This window comes from Coregonus clupeaformis, unplaced genomic scaffold (assembly GCF_020615455.1).
Source record: "Coregonus clupeaformis isolate EN_2021a unplaced genomic scaffold, ASM2061545v1 scaf0872, whole genome shotgun sequence".
NCBI classification, from domain to species: domain Eukaryota; kingdom Metazoa; phylum Chordata; class Actinopteri; order Salmoniformes; family Salmonidae; genus Coregonus; species Coregonus clupeaformis.
The window spans coordinates 47,501-68,198 of NW_025534326.1; the positions used below are offsets into that span (position 1 = coordinate 47,501).

General features: G+C 48.0%; 1 protein-coding gene across 1 annotated transcript in view; it reads left to right on the forward strand.

The window, feature by feature from the left end:
* LOC123485859 (wnt inhibitory factor 1-like) overlaps positions 1 to 20,698 on the forward strand; it is a gene marked incomplete at its 3' end in the record, with an annotated part of 50,920 nt that overhangs the window by 16,194 nt on the left and 14,028 nt on the right. Inside the window, exons 5-6 of the mRNA XM_045216959.1 lie at positions 9,772 to 9,867; positions 14,123 to 14,218. Of these exons, the coding sequence (XP_045072894.1) occupies positions 9,772 to 9,867; positions 14,123 to 14,218 (192 nt within the window). The remainder of the gene's footprint in view (positions 1 to 9,771; positions 9,868 to 14,122; positions 14,219 to 20,698) is intronic.

Consider the following 20,698-nt stretch of genomic DNA (forward strand, 5'->3'; position numbering starts at 1 on the left):
AGACAGCAGGATGTATAGAGGGTGTAGAGACAGCAGCAGGATGTATAGAGGGGTGTAGAGACAGCAGGATGTATAGAGGGGTATAGAGACAGCAGGATGTATAGAGGGGTGTAGAGACAGCAGGATGTATAGAGGGGTGTAGAGACAGCAGGATGTATAGAGGGGTGTAGAGACAGCAGGATGTATAGAGGGGTGTAGAGACAGCAGGATGTATAGAGGGGTGTAGAGACAGCAGGATGTATAGAGGGGTGTAGAGACAGCAGAATGTATAGAGGGGTGTAGAGACAGCAGGATGTATAGAGGGGGTGTAGAGACAGCAGCAGGATGTATAGAGGGGTGTAGAGACAGCAGGATGTATAGAGGGGTGTAGAGACAGCAGAAGGATGTATAGAGGGGTGTAGAGACAGCAGGATGTATAGAGGGGTGTAGAGACAGCAGGATGTATAGAGGGGTGTAGAGACAGCAGGATGTATAGAGGGGTGTAGAGACAGCAGGATGTATAGAGGGGTGTAGAGACAGCAGCAGGATGTATAGAGGGGTGTAGAGACAGCAGGATGTATAGAGGGGTGTAGAGACAGCAGCAGGATGTATAGAGGGGTGTAGAGACAGCAGCAGGATGTATAGAGGGGTGTAGAGACAGCAGGATGTATAGAGTGGTGTAGAGACAGCAGGATGTATAGAGGGGTGTAGAGACAGCAGGATGTATAGAGGGGTGTAGAGACAGCAGCAGGATGTATAGAGGGGTGTAGAGACAGCAGCAGGATGTATAGAGGGGTGTAGAGACAGCAGGATGTATAGAGGGGTGTAGAGACAGCAGGATGTATAGAGGGGTGTAGAGACAGCAGGATGTATAGAGGGGTGTAGAGACAGCAGGATGTATAGAGGGGTGTAGAGACAGCAGCAGGATGTATAGAGGGTGTAGAGACAGCAGGATGTATAGAGGGGGTGTAGAGACAGCAGGATGTATAGAGGGGTGTAGAGACAGCAGGATGTATAGAGGGGGTGTAGAGACAGCAGGATGTATAGAGGGGTGTAGAGACAGCAGGATGTATAGAGGGGTGTAGAGACAGCAGGATGTATAGAGGGGTGTAGAGACAGCAGGATGTATAGAGGGGTGTAGAGACAGCAGGATATATAGAGGGGGTGTAGAGACAGCAGGATGTATAGAGGGGTGTAGAGACAGCAGCAGGATGTATAGAGGGGGTGTAGAGACAGCAGGATGTATAGAGGGGTGTAGAGACAGTAGCAGGATGTATAGAGGGGGTGTAGAGACAGCAGCAGGATGTATAGAGGGGTGTAGAGACAGCAGGCTGTATAGAGGGGTGTAGAGACAGCAGGATGTATAGAGGGGTGTAGAGAAGCAGCAGGATGTATAGAGGGGTGTAGAGACAGCAGGATGTATAGAGGGGTGTAGAGACAGCAGGATGTATAGAGGGGTGTAGAGACAGCAGCAGGATGTATAGAGGGGTGTAGAGACAGCAGGATGTATAGAGGGGTGTAGAGACAGCTGGATGTATAGAGGGGTGTAGGGACAGCAGGATGTATAGAGGGGTGTAGAGACAGCAGGATGTATAGAGGGGGTGTAGAGACAGCAGGATGTATAGAGGGGTGTAGAGACAGCAGGATGTATAGAGGGGTGTAGAGACAGCAGGATGTATAGAGGGGTGTAGAGACAGCAGGATGTATAGAGGGGGTGTAGAGACAGCAGCAGGATGTATAGAGGGGTGTAGAGACAGCATGATGTATAGAGGGGTGTAGAGACAGCAGGATGTATAGAGGGGTGTAGAGACAGCAGCAGGATGTATAGAGGGGTATAGAGACAGCAGCAGGATGTATAGAGGGGTGTAGAGACAGCAGCAGGATGTATAGAGGGGTGTAGAGACAGCAGGATGTATAGAGGGGTGTAGAGACAGCAGGATGTATAGAGGGGTGTAGAGACACCAGGATGTATAGAGGGTTGTAGAGACAGCAGGATGTATAGAGGGGTGTAGAGACAGCAGGATGTATAGAGGGGTGTAGAGACAGCAGGATGTATAGAGGGGTGTAGAGACAGCAGGATGTATAGAGGGGTGTAGAGACAGCAGGATGTATAGAGGGGTGTAGAGACAGCAGCAGGATGTATAGAGGGGGTGTAGAGACAGCAGGATGTATAGAGGGGTGTAGAGACAGCAGGATGTATAGAGGGGTGTAGAGACAGCAGGATGTATAGAGGGGGTGTAGAGACAGCAGGATGTATAGAGGGGTGTAGAGACAGCAGGATGTATAGAGGGGTGTAGAGACAGCAGCAGGATGTATAGAGGGGTGTAGAGACAGCAGGATGTATAGAGGGGTGTAGAGACAGCAGGATGTATAGAGGGGTGTAGAGACAGCAGGATGTATAGAGGGGTGTAGAGAGCAGCAGGATGTATAGAGGGGTGTAGAGACAGCAGGATGTATAGAGGGGTGTAGAGACAGCAGCAGGATGTATAGAGGGGGTGTAGAGACAGCAGCAGGATGTATAGAGGGGTGTAGAGACAGCAGGATGTATAGAGGGGTATAGAGACAGCAGGATGTATAGAGGGGTGTAGAGACAGCAGGATGTATAGAGGGGTGTAGAGACAGCAGGATGTATAGAGGGGTGTAGAGACAGCAGCAGGATGTATAGAGGGGTGTAGAGACAGCAGGATGTATAGAGGGGTATAGAGACAGCAGGATGTATAGAGGGGTGTAGAGACAGCAGGATGTATAGATCAGTGATCTCAGTCCTTCACCATCAGGATGGAGGGTAATTAGATCCGATGGTAGATCTAAAGACCCATATGTTACTAGATCCGTTCTGCATTCAAAATGGAACCCTATTCCCCATATTTTGCACTTTTTTTGTTGTTGCTTAACTCTATGGGTAGTAGTGAACTGTTTAGGGAATAGGGTGCCATTTGGGACACGGTCCATATGTTCCTGGCTGTCCTGCCTGCTGGAATGGATCAGAGGTCAGTGGAGAGGGGCTAGGCGCTGGCTGCTTCCTTCCTGTGTGTGTGTGTGTGTGTGTGTGTGTTTGTGTGTGTGTGTGTGTGCATGTAGAGATCATGTCTTCCTGATGCTCTCATGTTTAAAGCCTTGTACTAATGGGGGGGCAGTGGGGCAGTGGGGTACTGGGGAGGCTTTGTGACCAGGGGTGAGTGAGTGGGGGAGAGAGAGGAGTGAAGTTATCTGCCAATCAGCGTCCAGTACAAAGGCCATACCTAGGGCATGATGTCATGTGAACTCTGTCAGCTGCAGAGGGATGCAGCCCTGGTAGAGGGGACATGAGAGACACTCCCCCCCTACACACACCAGTCCCCCCTACACACACACACCAGTCCCCCCCTACACACCAGTCCCCCCTCCCCTACACACACCAGTCCCCCCACACACACACACACCAGTCCCCCCCATCCCCTATAAACACACCAGTCCCCCCCTACACACACCAGTCCCCCCTACACACACCAGTCCCCCCCCCACACACCAGTCCCCCCTACACACACCAGTCCCCCCTACACACACCAGTCCCCCCCACACACACCAGTCCCCCCTACACACACCAGTCCCCCTACACACACCAGTCCCCCCCTCCCCTACACACCAGTCCCCCCTACACACACCAGTCCCCCCCTCCCCTACACCAGTCCCCCCCCCACACCAGTCCCCCCTACACACACCAGTCCCCCCCCCCTACACACACCAGTCCGTCCCCCTACACACACCAGTCCCCCCTACACACACCAGTCCCCCCTACACACACCAGTCCCCCCTACACACACCAGTCCCCCCCCCTACACACCAGTCCCCCCCCCACACACCAGTCCCCCCCCCACACACCAGTCCCCCCCTACACACACCAGTCCCCCCTCCCCTACACACACCAGTCCCCCCCCCCTACACACACCAGTCCCCCTACACCCCCTACACACACCAGTCCCCCCTACACACACCAGTCCCCCCTCCCCTACACACCAGTCCCCCCCCCTACACACACCAGTCCCCCCCTACACACACCAGTCCCCCAAAACCCCCACACACCAGTCCCCCCCCTACACACACCAGTCCCCCCTCCCCTACACACACCAGTCCCCCCCCCCACACACCAGTCCCCCCCCTACACACACCAGTCCCCCCTACACACACCAGTCCCCCCCTACACACACCAGTCCCCCCTACACACCAGTCCCCCCTCCCCTACACACACCAGTCCCCCCCCCCTACACACACCAGTCCCCCTACACACACCAGTCCCCCTCCCCCTACACACACCAGTCCCCCCTACACACACCAGTCCCCCCCTACACACACCAGTCCCCCCCTACACACACCAGTCCCCCTACACACACCAGTCCCCCCTACACACACCAGTCCCCCCTACACACACCAGTCCCCCCTACACACCAGTCCCCCCCCCCACACACCAGTCCCCCTACACACCAGTCCCCCCTACACACCAGTCCCCCCCCCCTACACACCAGTCCCCCCCCCTACACACACCAGTCCCCCCCTACACACCAGTCCCCCCCTACACATACCAGTCCCCCCTACACACCAGTCCCCCCCTACACACACCAGTCCCCCCTACACACACCAGTCCCCCTACACACACCAGTCCCCCCTCCCCTACACACCAGTCTCCCCCCTACACACACCAGTCCCCCTACCCCCTACACACCAGTCCCCCCTCCCCTACACACACCAGTCCCCCCTACACACACCAGTCCCCCCTACACACACCAGTCCCCCCACCTACACACACCAGTCCCCCCCTTACACACACCAGTCCCCCCCCCCTACACACACCAGTCCCCCCCATCCCCTACACACACCAGTCCCCCCTACACACACCAGTCCCCCCCCTACACACACCAGTCCCCCCCTCCCCCTCACACACCAGTCCCCCCCTACACACACCAGTCCCCCCCCCCTCCCTACACACCAGTCCCCCCCTCCCCTACACACACCAGTCCCCCCTCACACACCAGTCCCCCCCTCCCTACACACACCAGTCCCCCCTACACACACCAGTCCCCCCACACATCCCCTACACACACCAGTCCCCCCCCCTACACACACCAGTCCCCCTACACACACCAGTCCCCCCCTTACACACACCGGTCCCCCCTACACACACCAGTCCCCCCTACACACACCAGTCCCCCCCCCTACACACACCAGTCCCCCCTTACACACACCAGTCCCCCCTCACACACACCAGTCCCCCCTACACACACCAGTCCCCCCTACACACACCGGTCCCCCTACACACACCAGTCCACCCCCCTCCCTTACACACACGGTCCCCCCACACTACCAGTTTGGGGTTCTATATGGACAGGGTTTGGGGTTCTATATGGACAGGGTTTGGGGCTCTATATGGACAGGGTTTGGGGTTCTAAATGGACAGGGTTTGGGGTTCTATATGGACAGGGTTTGGGGTTCTAAATGGACAGGGTTTGGGGTTCTATATGGACAGGGTTTGGGGTTCTATATGGACAGGGTTTGGGGTTCTATATGGACAGAGTTTGGGGTTCTATATGGACAGGGTTTGGGGTTCTATATGGACAGGGTTTGGGGTTCTATATGGACAGGGTTTGGGATGCTATATGGACAGGGTTTGGGGTTTGGGGTTCTATATGGACAGGGTTTGGGGTTCTATATGGACAGGGTTTGGGGTTCTATATGGACAGGGTTTGGGGTTCTATATGGACAGGGTTTGGGGTTCTATATGGACAGGGTTTGGGGCTCTATATGGACAGGGTTTGGGGTTCTATATGGACAGGGTTTGGGGTTCTATATGGACAGGGTTTGGGGTTCTATATGGACAGGGTTTGGGGTTCTATATGGACAGGGTTTGGGGTTCTATATGGACAGGGTTTGGGGTTCTATATGGACAGGGTTTGGTGTTCTATATGGACAGGGCTTGGGGTTCTATGGACAGGGCTTGGGGGTTCTATATGGACAGGGTTTGGGGTTCTATATGGACAGGGTTTGGGGTTCTATATGGACAGGGTTTGGGGTTCTATATGGACAGGGTTTGGGGTTCTATATGGACAGGGTTTGGGGTTCTATATGGACAGGGTTTGGGGTTCTATATGGACAGGGTTTGGGGTTCTATATGGACAGGGTTTGGGGTTCTATATGGACAGGGTTTGGGGTTCTATATGGACAGGGCTTGGGGTTCTATATGGACAGGGTTTGGGGTTCTATATGGACAGGGTTTGGGGTTCTATATGGACAGGGTTTTGTGTTTGCAGTTTTGTGACTGTTCTATTGGTTACATTGCGCCAAGCAAGCTCAATGAAGCCCTGTCGAAGTATTTGAAATGATTTTGAATAGTGTTCGAACCCAGGTGTGGACCCTAGCTTCAGGCTGGGCTGTAGCAGGGAATCAATCTAGCTAAGGGCACTTCATATCTGTTACAGGAAGCAGCGACACCAAACCAGACTTCAAATACCGGCTTTAATGTTCCATGTCCTGTCCTTTCCTTCCCAATGTGGGATATGGTGTCAAAGTATTTAAAAAGAAGAAGATTAATATCTAGATGAAGATGCTGTTTAAATCAGAGTTAGTCCAAAGGGTTTTATAACAGCTAAGGAGAAGTGAACATGCATTCCAAATGGCACCCTATTCCCTACATAGAGCCCCATAGGGCCCTGGTCACAAGTAGTGCACTATACAGGAAATAGGGTGCCATTTGGAATGCAGCCTCCCGTGGTATTGACCTCACATTAGAGGTAAATGGCATGTTGGATAGAGTGATAGAGTGAATCCTGAGCTGACTGAAACCAGACTCATCCCTCCCTCTGGTCCTCATGTTGGATAGAGTGATGGAGTGAATCCTGAGCTGACTGAAACCAGACTCATCCCTCCCTCTGGTCCTCATGTTGGATAGAGTGATGGAGTGAATCCTGAGCTGACTGAAACCAGACTCATCCCTCCCTCTGGTCCTCATGTTGGATAGAGTGATGGAGTGAATCCTGAGCTGACTGAAACCAGACTCATCCCTCCCTCTGGTCCTCATGTTGGATAGAGTGATGGAGTGAATCCTGAGCTGACTGAAACCAGACTCATCCCTCCCTCTGGTCCTCATGTTGGATAGAGTGATGGAGTGAATCCTGAGCTGACTGAAACCAGACTCATCCCTCCCTCCCTCTCTTTCTCCAGATGGGTCTCGTCGCATAAGTGAGTGAGACAAGCGCCCTTATTTCTAACACAGAGGGTTGGGTCACAAATGGCACCCTATTCCCTATATAGAGCACTGCTTTTGACCAGAGCCCGTGCCGTTTTCAGGCCGTTTTCCTTAACGGAAAACAAGAATCAATATTGGTGCCGGCTTTCACCGAAGGCAACTGGTCAGAGTCTTACCAAACACAAATTCCCCGGACACCACTTGTGTTTGTCGACACAGTGGAGGAAATTGTCAAAGGAAGGGAAAGTCTGAGAAGTCTTGCCAGTTTGTTCTGCAACTGTTGTCTCAGTGAGTCGTGCTATGACTGGTTGCATCCCAAATAGAACCCTATTCCCTATATAGTGCACTACTTTTAATCAGAGCCCTGTGGACCCTGGTCAAAAGTAGTGCACTAAATAGGGGAATTGGGTGCTATTTGGGACGCAGACGTTGTCTTCTTATTGTGACTGGCCACATGTTGTCTAGTGCCAGTGTTAAGGAAGAAAGGGGCACTGTCCCAAACGGAACCCTATTCCCTATATAGGGATTCCCATAGGGCTCTGGTCAAAAGTAATGCACTATATATGGAATAAGGGGTGCCGTTTGGGATACGGACACAAGGGTTCCTCACACGCCGATGGATCTCCAGAACTAAAAAGGGTAGTGAGTGTTTTGACAGCTCTGTTGACATCCAGTACCACCTCAAAGGCTTCTCCTTAATGTTGTTTTGTAGAGCGCTGGTAGTCAGGCTGCTTTGAACCAGGCCCTGTTGTAGAGAGATAGTATTCAGGCTGCTTTGAACCAGGCCCTGTTGTAGAGAGATGGTATTTAGGCTGCTTTGAACCAGGCCCTGTTGTAGAGAGATGGTATTCAGGCTGCTTTGAACCAGGCCCTGTTGTAGAAAGATGGTATTCAGGCTGCTTTGAACCAGGCCCTGTTGTAGAGAGATGGTATTCAGGCTGCCTTGAACCAGGCCCTGTTGTAGAGAGATGGTATTCAGGCTGCTTTGAACCAGGCCCTGTTGTAGAGAGATGGTATTCAGGCTGCTTTGAACCAGGCCCTGTTGTAGAATGATGGTATTTAGGCTGCTTTGAACCAGGCCCTGTTGTAGAGAGATGGTATTCAGGCTTTGAACTAGGTCCTGTTGTAGGGAGATGGTATTCAGGCTTTGAACCAGGCCCTGTTGTAGAGAGAAGGTATTCAGGCTGCTTTGAACCAGGCCCTGTTGTAGAGAGATGGTATTCAGGCTTTGAACCAGGCCCTGTTGTAGAGAGATGGTATTCAGGCTTTGAACCAGGCCCTGTTGTAGAGAGATGGTATTCAGGCTTTGAACCAGGCCCTGTTGTAGAGAGATGGTATTCAGGCTTTGAACCAGGTCCTGTTGTAGAGAGATGGTATTCAGGCTTTGAACCAGGCCCTGTTGTAGAGAGATGGTATTCAGGCTGCTTTGAACCAGGCCCTGTTGTACAGAGATGGTATTCAGGCTGCTTTGAACCAGGCCCTGTTGTAGTGAGATGGTATTCAGGCTTTGAACCAGGCCCATTTGTAGAGAGATGGTATTCAGGCTTTGAACCAGGACCTGTTGTAGAGAGATGGTATTCAGGCTTTGAACCAGGCCCTGTTGTAGAGAGATGGTATTCAGGCTTTGAACCAGGCCCTGTTGTAGAGAGATGGTATTCAGGCTTTGAACCAGGTCCTGTTGTAGAGAGATGGTATTCAGGCTTTGAACCAGGCCCTGTTGTAGAGAGATGGTATTCAGGCTGCTTTGAACCAGGCCCTCTTGTAGAGAGATGGTATTCAGGCTTTGAACCAGGCCCTGTTGTAGAGAGATGGTATTCAGGCTTTGAACCAGGCCCTGTTGTAGAGAGATGGTATTCAGGCTTTGAACCAGGCCCTGTTGTAGAGAGATGGTATTCAGGCTTTGAACCAGGCCCTGTTGTGGAACTCTCTGGCTGTGTGTCTCAAATGGCACCTTATTCCCTATATCTTGCACAATTTTTGACCAGGGACCATAAGGGTGCATGAATAGGGTGCCATTTGGGATGCAGTCCATGGCATCTCACTGCACTGTAGTGGAATGTGGGTTTCCCTTGAAGTGGTCTTCTGAGATAGCAGGCTATGGAGAGTGTCAGAGAGAGGGGGAAGAAGGAAGGAAGGAAGGAAGGAAGGAAGGAAGGAAGGGGAAGGAAGGAAGGAAGGAAGGAAGGAAGGAAGGACTCCACTAGCCATTCATTCATCTCAACCTTGTTATTTTTCTCTTCTCATGTGTTCTGTCTCTCTCTGTCTCTCTCTGTCTCTCTCTCTCTCTCTGTCTCTCTCTGTCTCTCTCTGTCTCTCTCTCTCTCTCTCTCTCTCTCTCTCTCTCTCTCTCTCTCTCTCTCTCTCTCTCTCTCTCTCTCTCTCTCTCTGTCTCTCTGTCTCTCTCTCTCTCTCTCTCTGTCTCTCTCTCTCTATCTCTCTCTCTCTCTCTCTCTCTCTGTCGCTCTCTCTCTGTCTCTGTCTCTCTCCCTCTCTCTTACCCCTCTCTCTCGCTTGCTCTCTTCCCTGCTTGCATTCTCTCTCTCTTTGATATCCCCCCCCCCTTTCTGTCTCCACAGCTAAATGTCCAGGTGGTTGTCGTAACGGTGGGTTCTGCAACGAGAGACAGGTGTGTGAGTGTCAGGATGGTTTCTACGGCCCCCACTGTGAGAAAGGTACACCGGTCTCATCTGAACATCAAAAGCCTTTCCATCTCTCTTCCATTAACACCATATTGATGCACAGCACACTGCACACAGTCAACACAATAGCTGTAGTTGCTCAGTCTATAGAATGAAATGTAAAGGGTTGTCTTGTGTTTTTCCTTCTCTTTGTCCCGCATCAACGCTGGGTGGAATATCTTCTTGTTTCCTGGAATGTCTCCACAACAAAAAGGGATAGAACCTTGTGAAAGGAATGGTTAGAGAAAGAGAATAGTTTGTGTGTGTGTTTCACAGTATGACGCACCGGTCCAGTTCAGACAGGCCTATCATTTTCTTCAGACAACAACAGAACCACCACGATGCATTTAAATGTATTAATGAATGTGTAAAGGTTGTGCTTGTGGTGGCTTAACTTTGCCTCAAGGCACCACAATTTAAAAACATCATGGAAATTACAAAGCACTGGAAAGCAGCGCTCCCATCCAGACTAGTTAAATGTGAAAGCAAATTTATTTGAAATGTTTTCCAGGACACAAAAAAAAACAATAATGTCAGTGTCAGCAGGCGGGCAGGTTGGGTGGCAATGAGCATGTGTACCATCTATTTAAGGCTTTAAAGAGGTTAGAGACTCTGTGCAGCCACTGACTGACTGAGGGGAGAAAAAGGGGCTTTTGTCTTTGTGTATCTGTATAAAAAATTCAGCTGCACAAAAGTACGTGGAACTACTTAGAGAGCTACGCAAATGAACCTGCGCTGCGGACCCACTGTGTTAGACTGTGTAGACTGTGTAGACTGTGTTAGACTGTGTTAGACTGTGTTAGACTGTGTAGACTGTGTAGACTGTTAGACTGTGTAGACTGTGTAGACTGTGTTAGACTGTGTTAGACTGTGTTAGACTGTGTTAGACTGTGTAGACTGTGTTAGACTGTGTAGACTGTGTTAGACTGTGTTAGACTGTGTAGACTGTGTAGACTGTGTAGACTGTGTTAGACTGTGTTAGACTGTGTAGACTGTGTTAGACTGTGTTAGACTGTGTTAGACTGTGTTAGACTGTGTAGACTGTGTTAAACTGTGTAGACTGTGTAGACCGTGTTAGACTGTGTAGACTGTGTAGACTGTTTTAGACTGTGTAGACTGTGTAGACTGTTTTAGACTGTGTTAAACTGTGTAGACTGTGTAGACCGTGTTAGACTGTGTAGACTGTGTTAGACTGTGTAGACTGTGGTAGACTGTGTAGACTGTGTTAGACTGTGTTAGACTGTGTAGACTGTGTTAGACTGTGTTAGACTGTGTAGACTGTGTTAGACTGTGTTAGACTGTGTAGACTGTGTTAGACTGTGTAGACTGTGTAGACCGTGTTAGACTGTGTAGACTGTGTAGACCGTGTTAGACTGTGTAGACCGTGTTAGACTGTGTAGACCGTGTTAGACTGTGTTAGACTGTGTAGACTGTGTTAGACTGTGTTAGACTGTGTTAGACTGTGTTAGACTGTGTAGACTGTGTTAGACTGTGTAGACTGTGTTAGACTGTGTTAGACTGTGTAGACTGTGTAGACTGTGTTAGACTGTGTAGACTGTGTTAGACTGTGTTAGACTGTGTTAGACTGTGTAGACTGTGTTAGACTGTGTAGACTGTGTTAGACTGTGTAGACTGTGTTAGACTGTGTAGACTGTGTTAGACTGTGTTAGACTGTGTAGACTGTGTTAGACTGTGTAGACTGTGTTAGACTGTGTAGACTGTGTTAGACTGTGTAGACTGTGTTAGACTGTGTTAGACTGTGTAGACTGTGTTAGACTGTGTAGACTGTGTTAGACTGTGTTAGACTGTGTAGACTGTGTTAGACTGTGTTAGACTGTGTTAGACTGTGTAGACTGTGTAGACTGTGTTAGACTGTGTAGACTGTGTTAGACTGTGTTAGACTGTGTAGACTGTTAGACTGTGTAGACTGTGTAGACTGTGTAGACTGTGTTAGACTGTGTAGACTGTGTAGACTGTGTTAGACTGTGTAGACTGTGTTAGACTGTGTAGACTGTGTTAGACTGTGTAGACTGTGTAGACTGTGTTAGACTGTGTAGACTGTGTTAGACTGTGTAGACTGTGTAGACTATGTTAGACTGTGTAGACTGTGTTAGACTGTGTAGACTGTGTAGACTATGTTAGACTGTGTAGACTGTGTAGACTGTGTAGACTGTGTTAGACTGTGTTAGACTGTGTAGACTGTGTTAGACTGTGTAGACTGTGTTAGACTGTGTAGACTGTGTTAGACTGTGTTAGACTGTGTAGACTGTTAGACTGTGTAGACTGTGTAGACTGTGTTAGACTCTGGTAGACTGTGTAGACTGTGTAGACTGTGTTAGACTGTGTTAGACTGTGTTAGACTGTGTAGACTGTGTAGACTGTGTTAGACTGTGTAGACTGTGTTAGACTGTGTAGACTGTGTTAGACTGTGTAGACTGTGTTAGACTGTTTAGACTGTGTAGACTGTGTAGACTGTGTTAGACTGTGTAGACTGTGTTAGACTGTGTTAGACTGTGTAGACTGTGTAGACTGTGTTAGACTGTGTAGACTGTGTTAGACTGTGTTAGACTGTGTAGACTGTGTTAGACTGTGTAGACTGTGTAGACTGTGTAGACTGTGTTAGACTGTGTTAGACTGTGTAGACTGTGTTAGACTGTGTTAGATTGTGTTAGACTGTGTAGACTGTGTAGACTGTTTTAGACTGTGTTAGACTGTGTTAGACTGTGTAGACTGTGTTAGACTGTGTTAGACTGTGTTAGACTGTGTAGACTGTGTTAGACTGTGTTAGACTGTGTAGACTGTGCATACTGTGTATACTGTGTTAGACTGTGTAGACTGTGTAGACTGTGTAGACTGTGTTAGACTGTGTTAGACTGTGTTAGACTGTGTAGACTGTGTTAGACTGTGTAGACTGTGTATGACTGTGTTATACTGTGTTAGACTGTGTAGACTGTGTAGACTGTGTTAGACTGTGTAGACTGTGTTAGACTGTGTAGACTGTGTAGACTGTGTTAGACTGTGTAGACTGTGTTAGACTGTGTAGACTGTGTTAGACTGTGTAAGACTGTGTAGACTGTGTAGTCTGTGTTAGACTGTGTTAGACTGTGTAGACTGTGTTAGACTGTGTTAGACTGTGTAGACTGTGTTAGACTGTGTTAGACTGTGTAGACTGTGTAGACTCTGTAAGACTCTGTAGACTGTGTAGACTGTGTAAGACTGTGTAGACTGTGTAGACTGTGTAGACTGTGTAGACTGTGTTAGACTGTGTAGACTGTGTAGACTGTGTTAGACTGTGTAGACTGTGTTAGACTGTGTAGACTGTGTTAGACTGTGTGTAGACTGTGTTAGACTGTGTAGACTGTGTAAGACTCTGTAAGACTCTGTAGACTGTGTAGACTGTGTAAGACTGTGTAGACTGTGTAGACTGTGTAGACTGTGTTAGACTGTGTAGACTGTGTAGACTGTGTTAGACTGTGTAGACTGTGTTAGACTGTGTAGACTGTGTAGACTGTGTTAGACTGTGTTAGACTGTGTAGACTGTGTAGACTGTGTTAGACTGTGTTAGACTGTGTAGACTGTGTTAGACTGTGTAGACTGTGTTAGACTGTGTTAGACTGTGTAGACTGTTTTAGACTGTGTAGACTGTGTTAGACTGTGTTAGACTGTGTTAGACTGTGTAGACTGTGTTAGACTGTGTTAGACTGTGTAGACTGTTTTAGACTGTGTAGACTGTGTAGACTGTGTAGACTGTGTTAGACTGTGTTAGACTGTGTAGACTGTGTTAGACTGTGTTAGACTGTGTAGACTGTGTAGACTGTGTTAGACTGTGTAGACTGTGTTAGACTGTGTTAGACTGTGTAGACTGTGTTAGACTGTGTAGACTGTGTTAGACTGTGTTAGACTGTGTAGACTGTGTTAGACTGTGTAGACTGTGTAGACTGTGTAGAGCCTTTTAGGCACCTAGAGTAGACAATGGATTTAAGAGAAGTGTTCTGTGAAAACAGTGCGTTTTATTTGTGTGTCGATGGGTCTTGTGACATTGTGATTACGATATTCATTCTTGGGAAAGGCTCAACAATACTGAGGCTCTTTAGCGCCTTCTACAGGCAAAACTAAGTGTAACATTCATTATAGCAATGAATGTAGTGTTTGGGGGTAAAGGGTTGCAAGCAGCTGAAGGTGAATTAAATGCTTGAGGTTCCTGACGTAGATTTTCCCCCTCTCCTGTCCTCCTCCGCTCTCCCCCCAGCCCTCTGCTCTCCCAGGTGTCTGAATGGTGGACTGTGTATGAGTCCAGGGGTGTGCATCTGCCCACCTGGTTACTATGGAGACAGCTGCGACAAAGGTACACTCACCTGAAACACGGACACAGTACACATTTCGTAGCCCCGGACAAACACACCTCATTCACCACTGGGGACCAACAAACTCCAATTGAGCTCGGTTTGTTGTTTTGAAAGTTTTGAAAGTCTCTGAAAAAGGGTTCTATTGATGAAGTTTGGTTACTAGCTACCTTTTGAATTTGGATCCCGTGACGCGGTTAGCATCAGTTGCTGGGACCACTACTATCTGTCCAGGGATCCTGCCAACCAAAAGTCTTGAGGAGCTGCTTGGCGTAGCAGCAAGCCTAGCTGCTAACTAGCTATCAAGCTAGCAAGGTTTCCTGAAAGCGTGAACACAGGCCGCAACGCGGTTAGCCCCTTGTGGCTGGGACCGCGGATTGTCCCAGGCTTGTGGCTGTCTAAATCCCTGCTGTCTGTGCTGGTTGCATCTGCCTTGCGACCTGTCCTGTCTGCGTGGAGTATCAGCGTTAGCCTACGTTGCTACCATGGCTTCCAAAACCAAAGCCGGTGGGGGTACCGTTGAGGACAGTAGTGTCTCTCTTTCACAGGTGAAGAATCTTTAAAAGGAACAAAAAAAGATTTATTCAAGCAGTTGTTACAACAACAGGAAAATAGCTTCAAGAACTTTGTCCAAATACAAAAAAAAAGAATGGATGATCTGACCAGAGAGGTCCAGGACCTTAAGAACAGTTTTCAGTTCTCCCAAGCAGAGGTGGATGTCCTGAAAGACTTGCAGCAATATGACAACAAACTGTAAGTCCACGCGAAATGACATCAATACTGTCTGTGAGTCATTATTACAGAAGGCTGGGAAAACATCTAAAGGGTCAATCCAGGAGAAATAACATAGTTGTGGATGGCATACCAGAGTCTTCACATAACTGGGCCGAGTCTGAGGAGAAAGTAAGACAAATGATCACTTAAAAGCTGCAGATGGATCACAGGAAGATTGAGGTGGAGCTCGCCCACAGGTCTGGAAAACCTGTAACCAGCCCAGGTGACAGACCCAGGCCCAGATAGTGGTCAAGTTCCTAAGGTTTAAGGACAAGATGGTTGTTCTGGAGAGAGCCAAGAACTTGAGATGAACAAACATCTTCCCTTAACGAGGACTTCTCGTAAGCTGTATGCTAGAGGCGGAAATAACTTATCCCAGCCATGAAAGCTGCCAGAGAGCGTGGGGACATTGCTTAAATCCACTACATCAGGCTCATTGTCCACCCTCCCTCCCAAAAGACTGGGAGGAGTGAGAAAGCCTAGCTTCCGGGTCAGTAGCATCAGCCCCACATCACACACACACACACACATACACACCAACTGACACTCACTGCCTGATTGACTGACTCTATTAGCCGGACAATGTTCTTGTCAACCTGGAAAGGTCGATCTCCCGAGTGGCGCAGTGGTCTAAGACACTGCATCGCAGTGCTAGCTGTGCCACTAGAGATCCTGGTTCGAATCCAGGCTCTGTCGTAGCCGGCTGCGATCGGGAGACCCATGGGGCGGCGCACAATTGGCCCAGCATCGTCCAGGGTAGGGGAGGGAATGGCCGGCAGGGATGTAGCTCAGTTGGTAGAGCATGGCGTTTGCAACGCCAGGGTTGTGGGTTTGATTCCCACGGGGGGCCAGTATGAAAAAAAATACAAAAAATAATGTATGCACTCACTAACTGTAAGTCGCTCTGGATAAGAGCGTCTGCTAAATGACTAAAATGTAAATGTCTAAAAATAGCCCATATGTTATTAATCATATGCACTGTAGCCTTAAAAATAAGGTTTATGAAATCAATAACTGGCAAGAAATCTGATAATGTTCATATATTGGCCATCTCTGAGACTCACTTTGATAATTCCTTTGATGATACAGCAGTAGCAATACAGGGATATAACATTTACCGAAAATACAGGAATGCCTGTGGTGGAGGTGTTGCTGTATATATACAGGAATGCCTGTGGTGGAGGGTGTTGCTGTATATATACAGGAATGCCTGTGGTGGAGGTGTTGCTGTATATATACAGGAATGCCTGTGGTGGAGGTGTTGCTGTATATATACAGGAATGCCTGTGGTGGAGGTGTTGCTGTATATATACAGGAATGCCTGTGGTGGAGGTGTTGCTGTATATATGCAGGAATGCCTGTGGTGGAGGTGTTGCTGTATATATACAGGAATGCCTGTGGTGGAGGTGTTGCTGTATATATACAGGAATGCCTGTGGTGGAGGGTGTTGCTGTATATATACAGGAATGCCTGTGGTGGAGGTGTTGCTGTATATATACAGGAATGCCTGTGGTGGAGGTGTTGCTGTATATATACAGGAATGCCTGTGGTGGAGGTGTTGCTGTATATATACAGGAATGCCTGTGGTGGAGGTGTTGCTGTATATATACAGGAATGCCTGTGGTGGAGGTGTTGCTGTATATATACAGGAATGCCTGTGGTGGAGGTGTTGCTGTATATATACAGGAATGCCTGTGGTGGAGGGTGTTGCTGTATATATACAGGAATGCCTGTGGTGGAGGTGTTGCTGTATATATACAGGAATGCCTGTGGTGGAGGTGTTGCTGTATATATACAGGAATGCCTGTGGTGGAGGTGTTGCTGTATATATACAGGAATGCCTGTGGTGGAGGTGTTGCTGTATATATACAGGAATGCCTGTGGTGGAGGTGTTGCTGTATATATACAGGAATGCCTGTGGTGGAGGGTGTTGCTGTATATATACAGGAATGCCTGTGGTGGAGGTGTTGCTGTATATATACAGGAATGCCTGTGGTGGAGGTGTTGCTGTATATATACAGGAATGCCTGTGGTGGAGGTGTTGCTGTATATATACAGGAATGCCTGTGGTGGAGGTGTTGCTGTATATATACAGGAATGCCTGTGGTGGAGGTGTTGCTGTATATATACAGGAATGCCTGTGGTGGAGGTGTTGCTGTATATATACAGGAATGCCTGTGGTGGAGGTGTTGCTGTATATATACAGGAATGCCTGTGGTGGAGGTGTTGCTGTATATATACAGGAATGCCTGTGGTGGAGGTGTTGCTGTATATATACAGGAATGCCTGTGGTGGAGGTGTTGCTGTATATATACAGGAATGCCTGTGGTGGAGGTGTTGCTGTATATATACAGGAATGCCTGTGGTGGAGGTGTTGCTGTATATATACAGGAATGCCTGTGGTGGAGGTGTTGCTGTATATATACAGGAATGCCTGTGGTGGAGGTGTTGCTGTATATATACAGGAATGCCTGTGGTGGAGGTGTTGCTGTATATATACAGGAATGCCTGTGGTGGAGGTGTTGCTGTATATATACAGGAATGCCTGTGGTGGAGGTGTTGCTGTATATATACAGGAATGCCTGTGGTGGAGGGTGTTGCTGTATATATACAGGAATGCCTGTGGTGGAGGTGTTGCTGTATATATACAGGAATGCCTGTGGTGGAGGTGTTGCTGTATATATACAGGAATGCCTGTGGTGGAGGTGTTGCTGTATATATACAGAGCCATATTCCTGTAAATACAGGAATGCCTGTGGTGGAGGTGTTGCTGTATATATTCAGAGCCATATTCCTGTAAATACAGGAATGCCTGTGGTGGAGGTGTTGCTGTATATATACAGAGCCATATTCCTGTAAATACAGGAATGCCTGTGGTGGAGGTGTTGCTGTATATATTCAGGAGCCATATTCCTGTAAATACAGGAATGCCTGTGGTGGAGGTGTTGCTGTATATATACAGAGCCATATTCCTGTAAATACAGGAATGCCTGTGGTGGAGGTGTTGCTGTATATATACAGAGCCATATTCCTGTAAATACAGGAATGCCTGTGGTGGAGGTGTTGCTGTATATATACAGAGCCATATTCCTGTAAATACAGGAATGCCTGTGGTGGAGGTGTTGCTGTATATATACAGAGCCATATTCCTGTAAATACAGGAATGCCTGTGGTGGAGGTGTTGCTGTATATATTCAGAGCCATATTCCTGTAAATACAGGAATGCCTGTGGTGGAGGTGTTGCTGTATATATTCAGAGCCATATTCCTGTAAAGCTTAGAGATGATCTCATGTTCTGCGTGACCTGAATATAGACCGGTTTTCATCAAGCTGTCCGCTCAAGAGGAAGCTGTTCACGGTAACCAGTGCCTGTAATCTGGTTCAGGTTATTAATCAACCTTCCAGGGTGTTTACAAACACTACAGGAACTATATAATCCATGTGTATTGATCACATTTTTACCAATGCTGCAGAACTCTGCTCTAAAGCTGTATCCATACCCTTTGGATGTACTGACCATACACTCTTAGAGAAAAAAAGTGCCATCTATAACCTTAAAGGGTTCTTCGGCTGTCTCCATAGGAGAACCATTTTTGAACCATTTTTGGTTGCAGGTAGAACCCCAGAGGGTTGTGGTCCTCTGTGGCTCAATTGGTAGAGCATGGCGCTTGTAACGCCAAGGTAGTGGGTTTGATCCCCGGGACCACCCATACGTAAAAATGTATGCACACATGACTGTAAGTCGCTTTGGATAAAAGCGTCTGCTAAATGGCATATTATTTATTTTATATTATTAAAAGGGTTCTACCTGGAACCAAAAAGGGTTCTCCCATGGGGACAGCCGAAAAACCCTTTAAGGTTATAGATAGCACCTTTTTTGGAACCCTTTTTTTCTGAGTGTAATATAGTGGCCATATCTAGAAAAGCCCAAGTTCCAAAGGCTCAGTAGCGGTGCGTGGGTAAAATCACCGGGGAAGCCAAGTCAGGGAAAAAAAGTCATATTACAACCTATGTGTTGTGATAATTGCGTTGTTCTCTCTATAACCTGTTAGTTCATATGCCTTGACACCGTGATATAAAGGCCTAAAGGCCGAGACAATAAGAAGACACAGTGGCAGAATAAATTCAACCACACCTTTGTTTCATCACAAAACCGGAGAGCAACACCTGTCTGGTGAAGTCCACAAAACATATTGCATGTAACAAACAGTTACGTGACCTACAGCAGGGGTCAAGCAAGGTCATGTTTCCCACATTTTCAGACTACTAAACTATTGATTTGGAACCACGGAGAGTTACCGCAAGTCGCTAAGAAAACAGACGCTGCCTCCACTATTCCAGCACCATTTCAACTTCAACATTTCAATATCATCTCATCACCAATGCTTAGTCTAATGCAGTGACAACTAAAAGATACTAAAAACGATTTAGTCCAATCAACGTCAGCTAAATGTGACATGGCTGTCCATGATACTGATTTCTGTGTGTGTGTGTGTGTGTGTGTGTGTGTGTGTGTGTGTGTGTGTGTGTGTGTGTGTGTGTGTGTGTGTGTGTGTGTGTATGTGTGTGTGTGTGTGGGTGTATGTGTGTGTGTGTGTGTGTGTGTGTGTGTATGCTTGCAAGTAGAAAAACATGTTGACTCACTCTACTTGTAGAGAAACGCCAGCAATGCCATCCTCGTCTTTCATGGTGCCTAAACAGTCTATGGCTCATACAGTACACGCTTGTAGTTTTTGTTGTCCTAGGCTACCTGGCTAAAACGGTTGCACGCTAGCCTAACTTCCTTTCATGGGCAATGATCGTCAGGCCAGCTAGTTAGCATTAGCCTGCTACATCTAGCTACATGTTGAACTTCCATCCTCTGAGGCCGGGGGCACAATGGATACATTTATGGTTGGATCAGAATTGCCGTTATAATCATTGGCCAGAACGGAGAATTAAGTAAAACCACAAGTCCAAATTCCTATCTCCATCCATGGCTAATTTAGGAATGGGCCAATTTTAGCTAGCTAGCTAGCCACCGGAGGACAACAACACAACGAGATGCAACAATTCCAGTTTGGATTCTGGTGATGTGATTGGTGTGCAGCTAAATCCAAACTGGCTTCCCCTTGACACATTTCTTTGGTGCTCCAGGACCGTTCACAGCTGAGCTCACTCAGTTTAGCTCAATGCTGATTGGCTATTATTATTAGATTTTTTTTTTATCAAGGGAGACCAAATGCTCGCTGGCTTCCCTTGCATTCAACAGTGTCATACCCTTTTTGACCAGACAGCATCAGATAGTTGGGCTACACATACAGAGACAGAGGGGGCGCTGTTTCGTTCGCTCGGATGCTTTCTCCGGTGAGATACATTCAGCCTCTAGGCGAATTGAAGGAACATTTATTGAAACACAGAGAGATGAAAGATACATTCTTTTGTATGTTTTTTTTCTTGGTCCATTTTTTGGGGGATGCCTGGCTTCCTTTGGCATCCATGAATACACCCCACTGCAAAGGCTGGGCCTAAAATAGTGTATAAGAGATCGTAGGAAACGTTTCGTACTGATTCCTATGTTGAAGATACAAAAATATATATGTTGGTCTGATGGGTGTAATGGGGAGCATCCAGACTCTGCACTTATGAAATAGTTTCTTCCAGTTATTGATAAGCGTGAACCTATTAAGAAACGGACTGTTTAGAACCGTTAAGGGCCCCGTGGGATC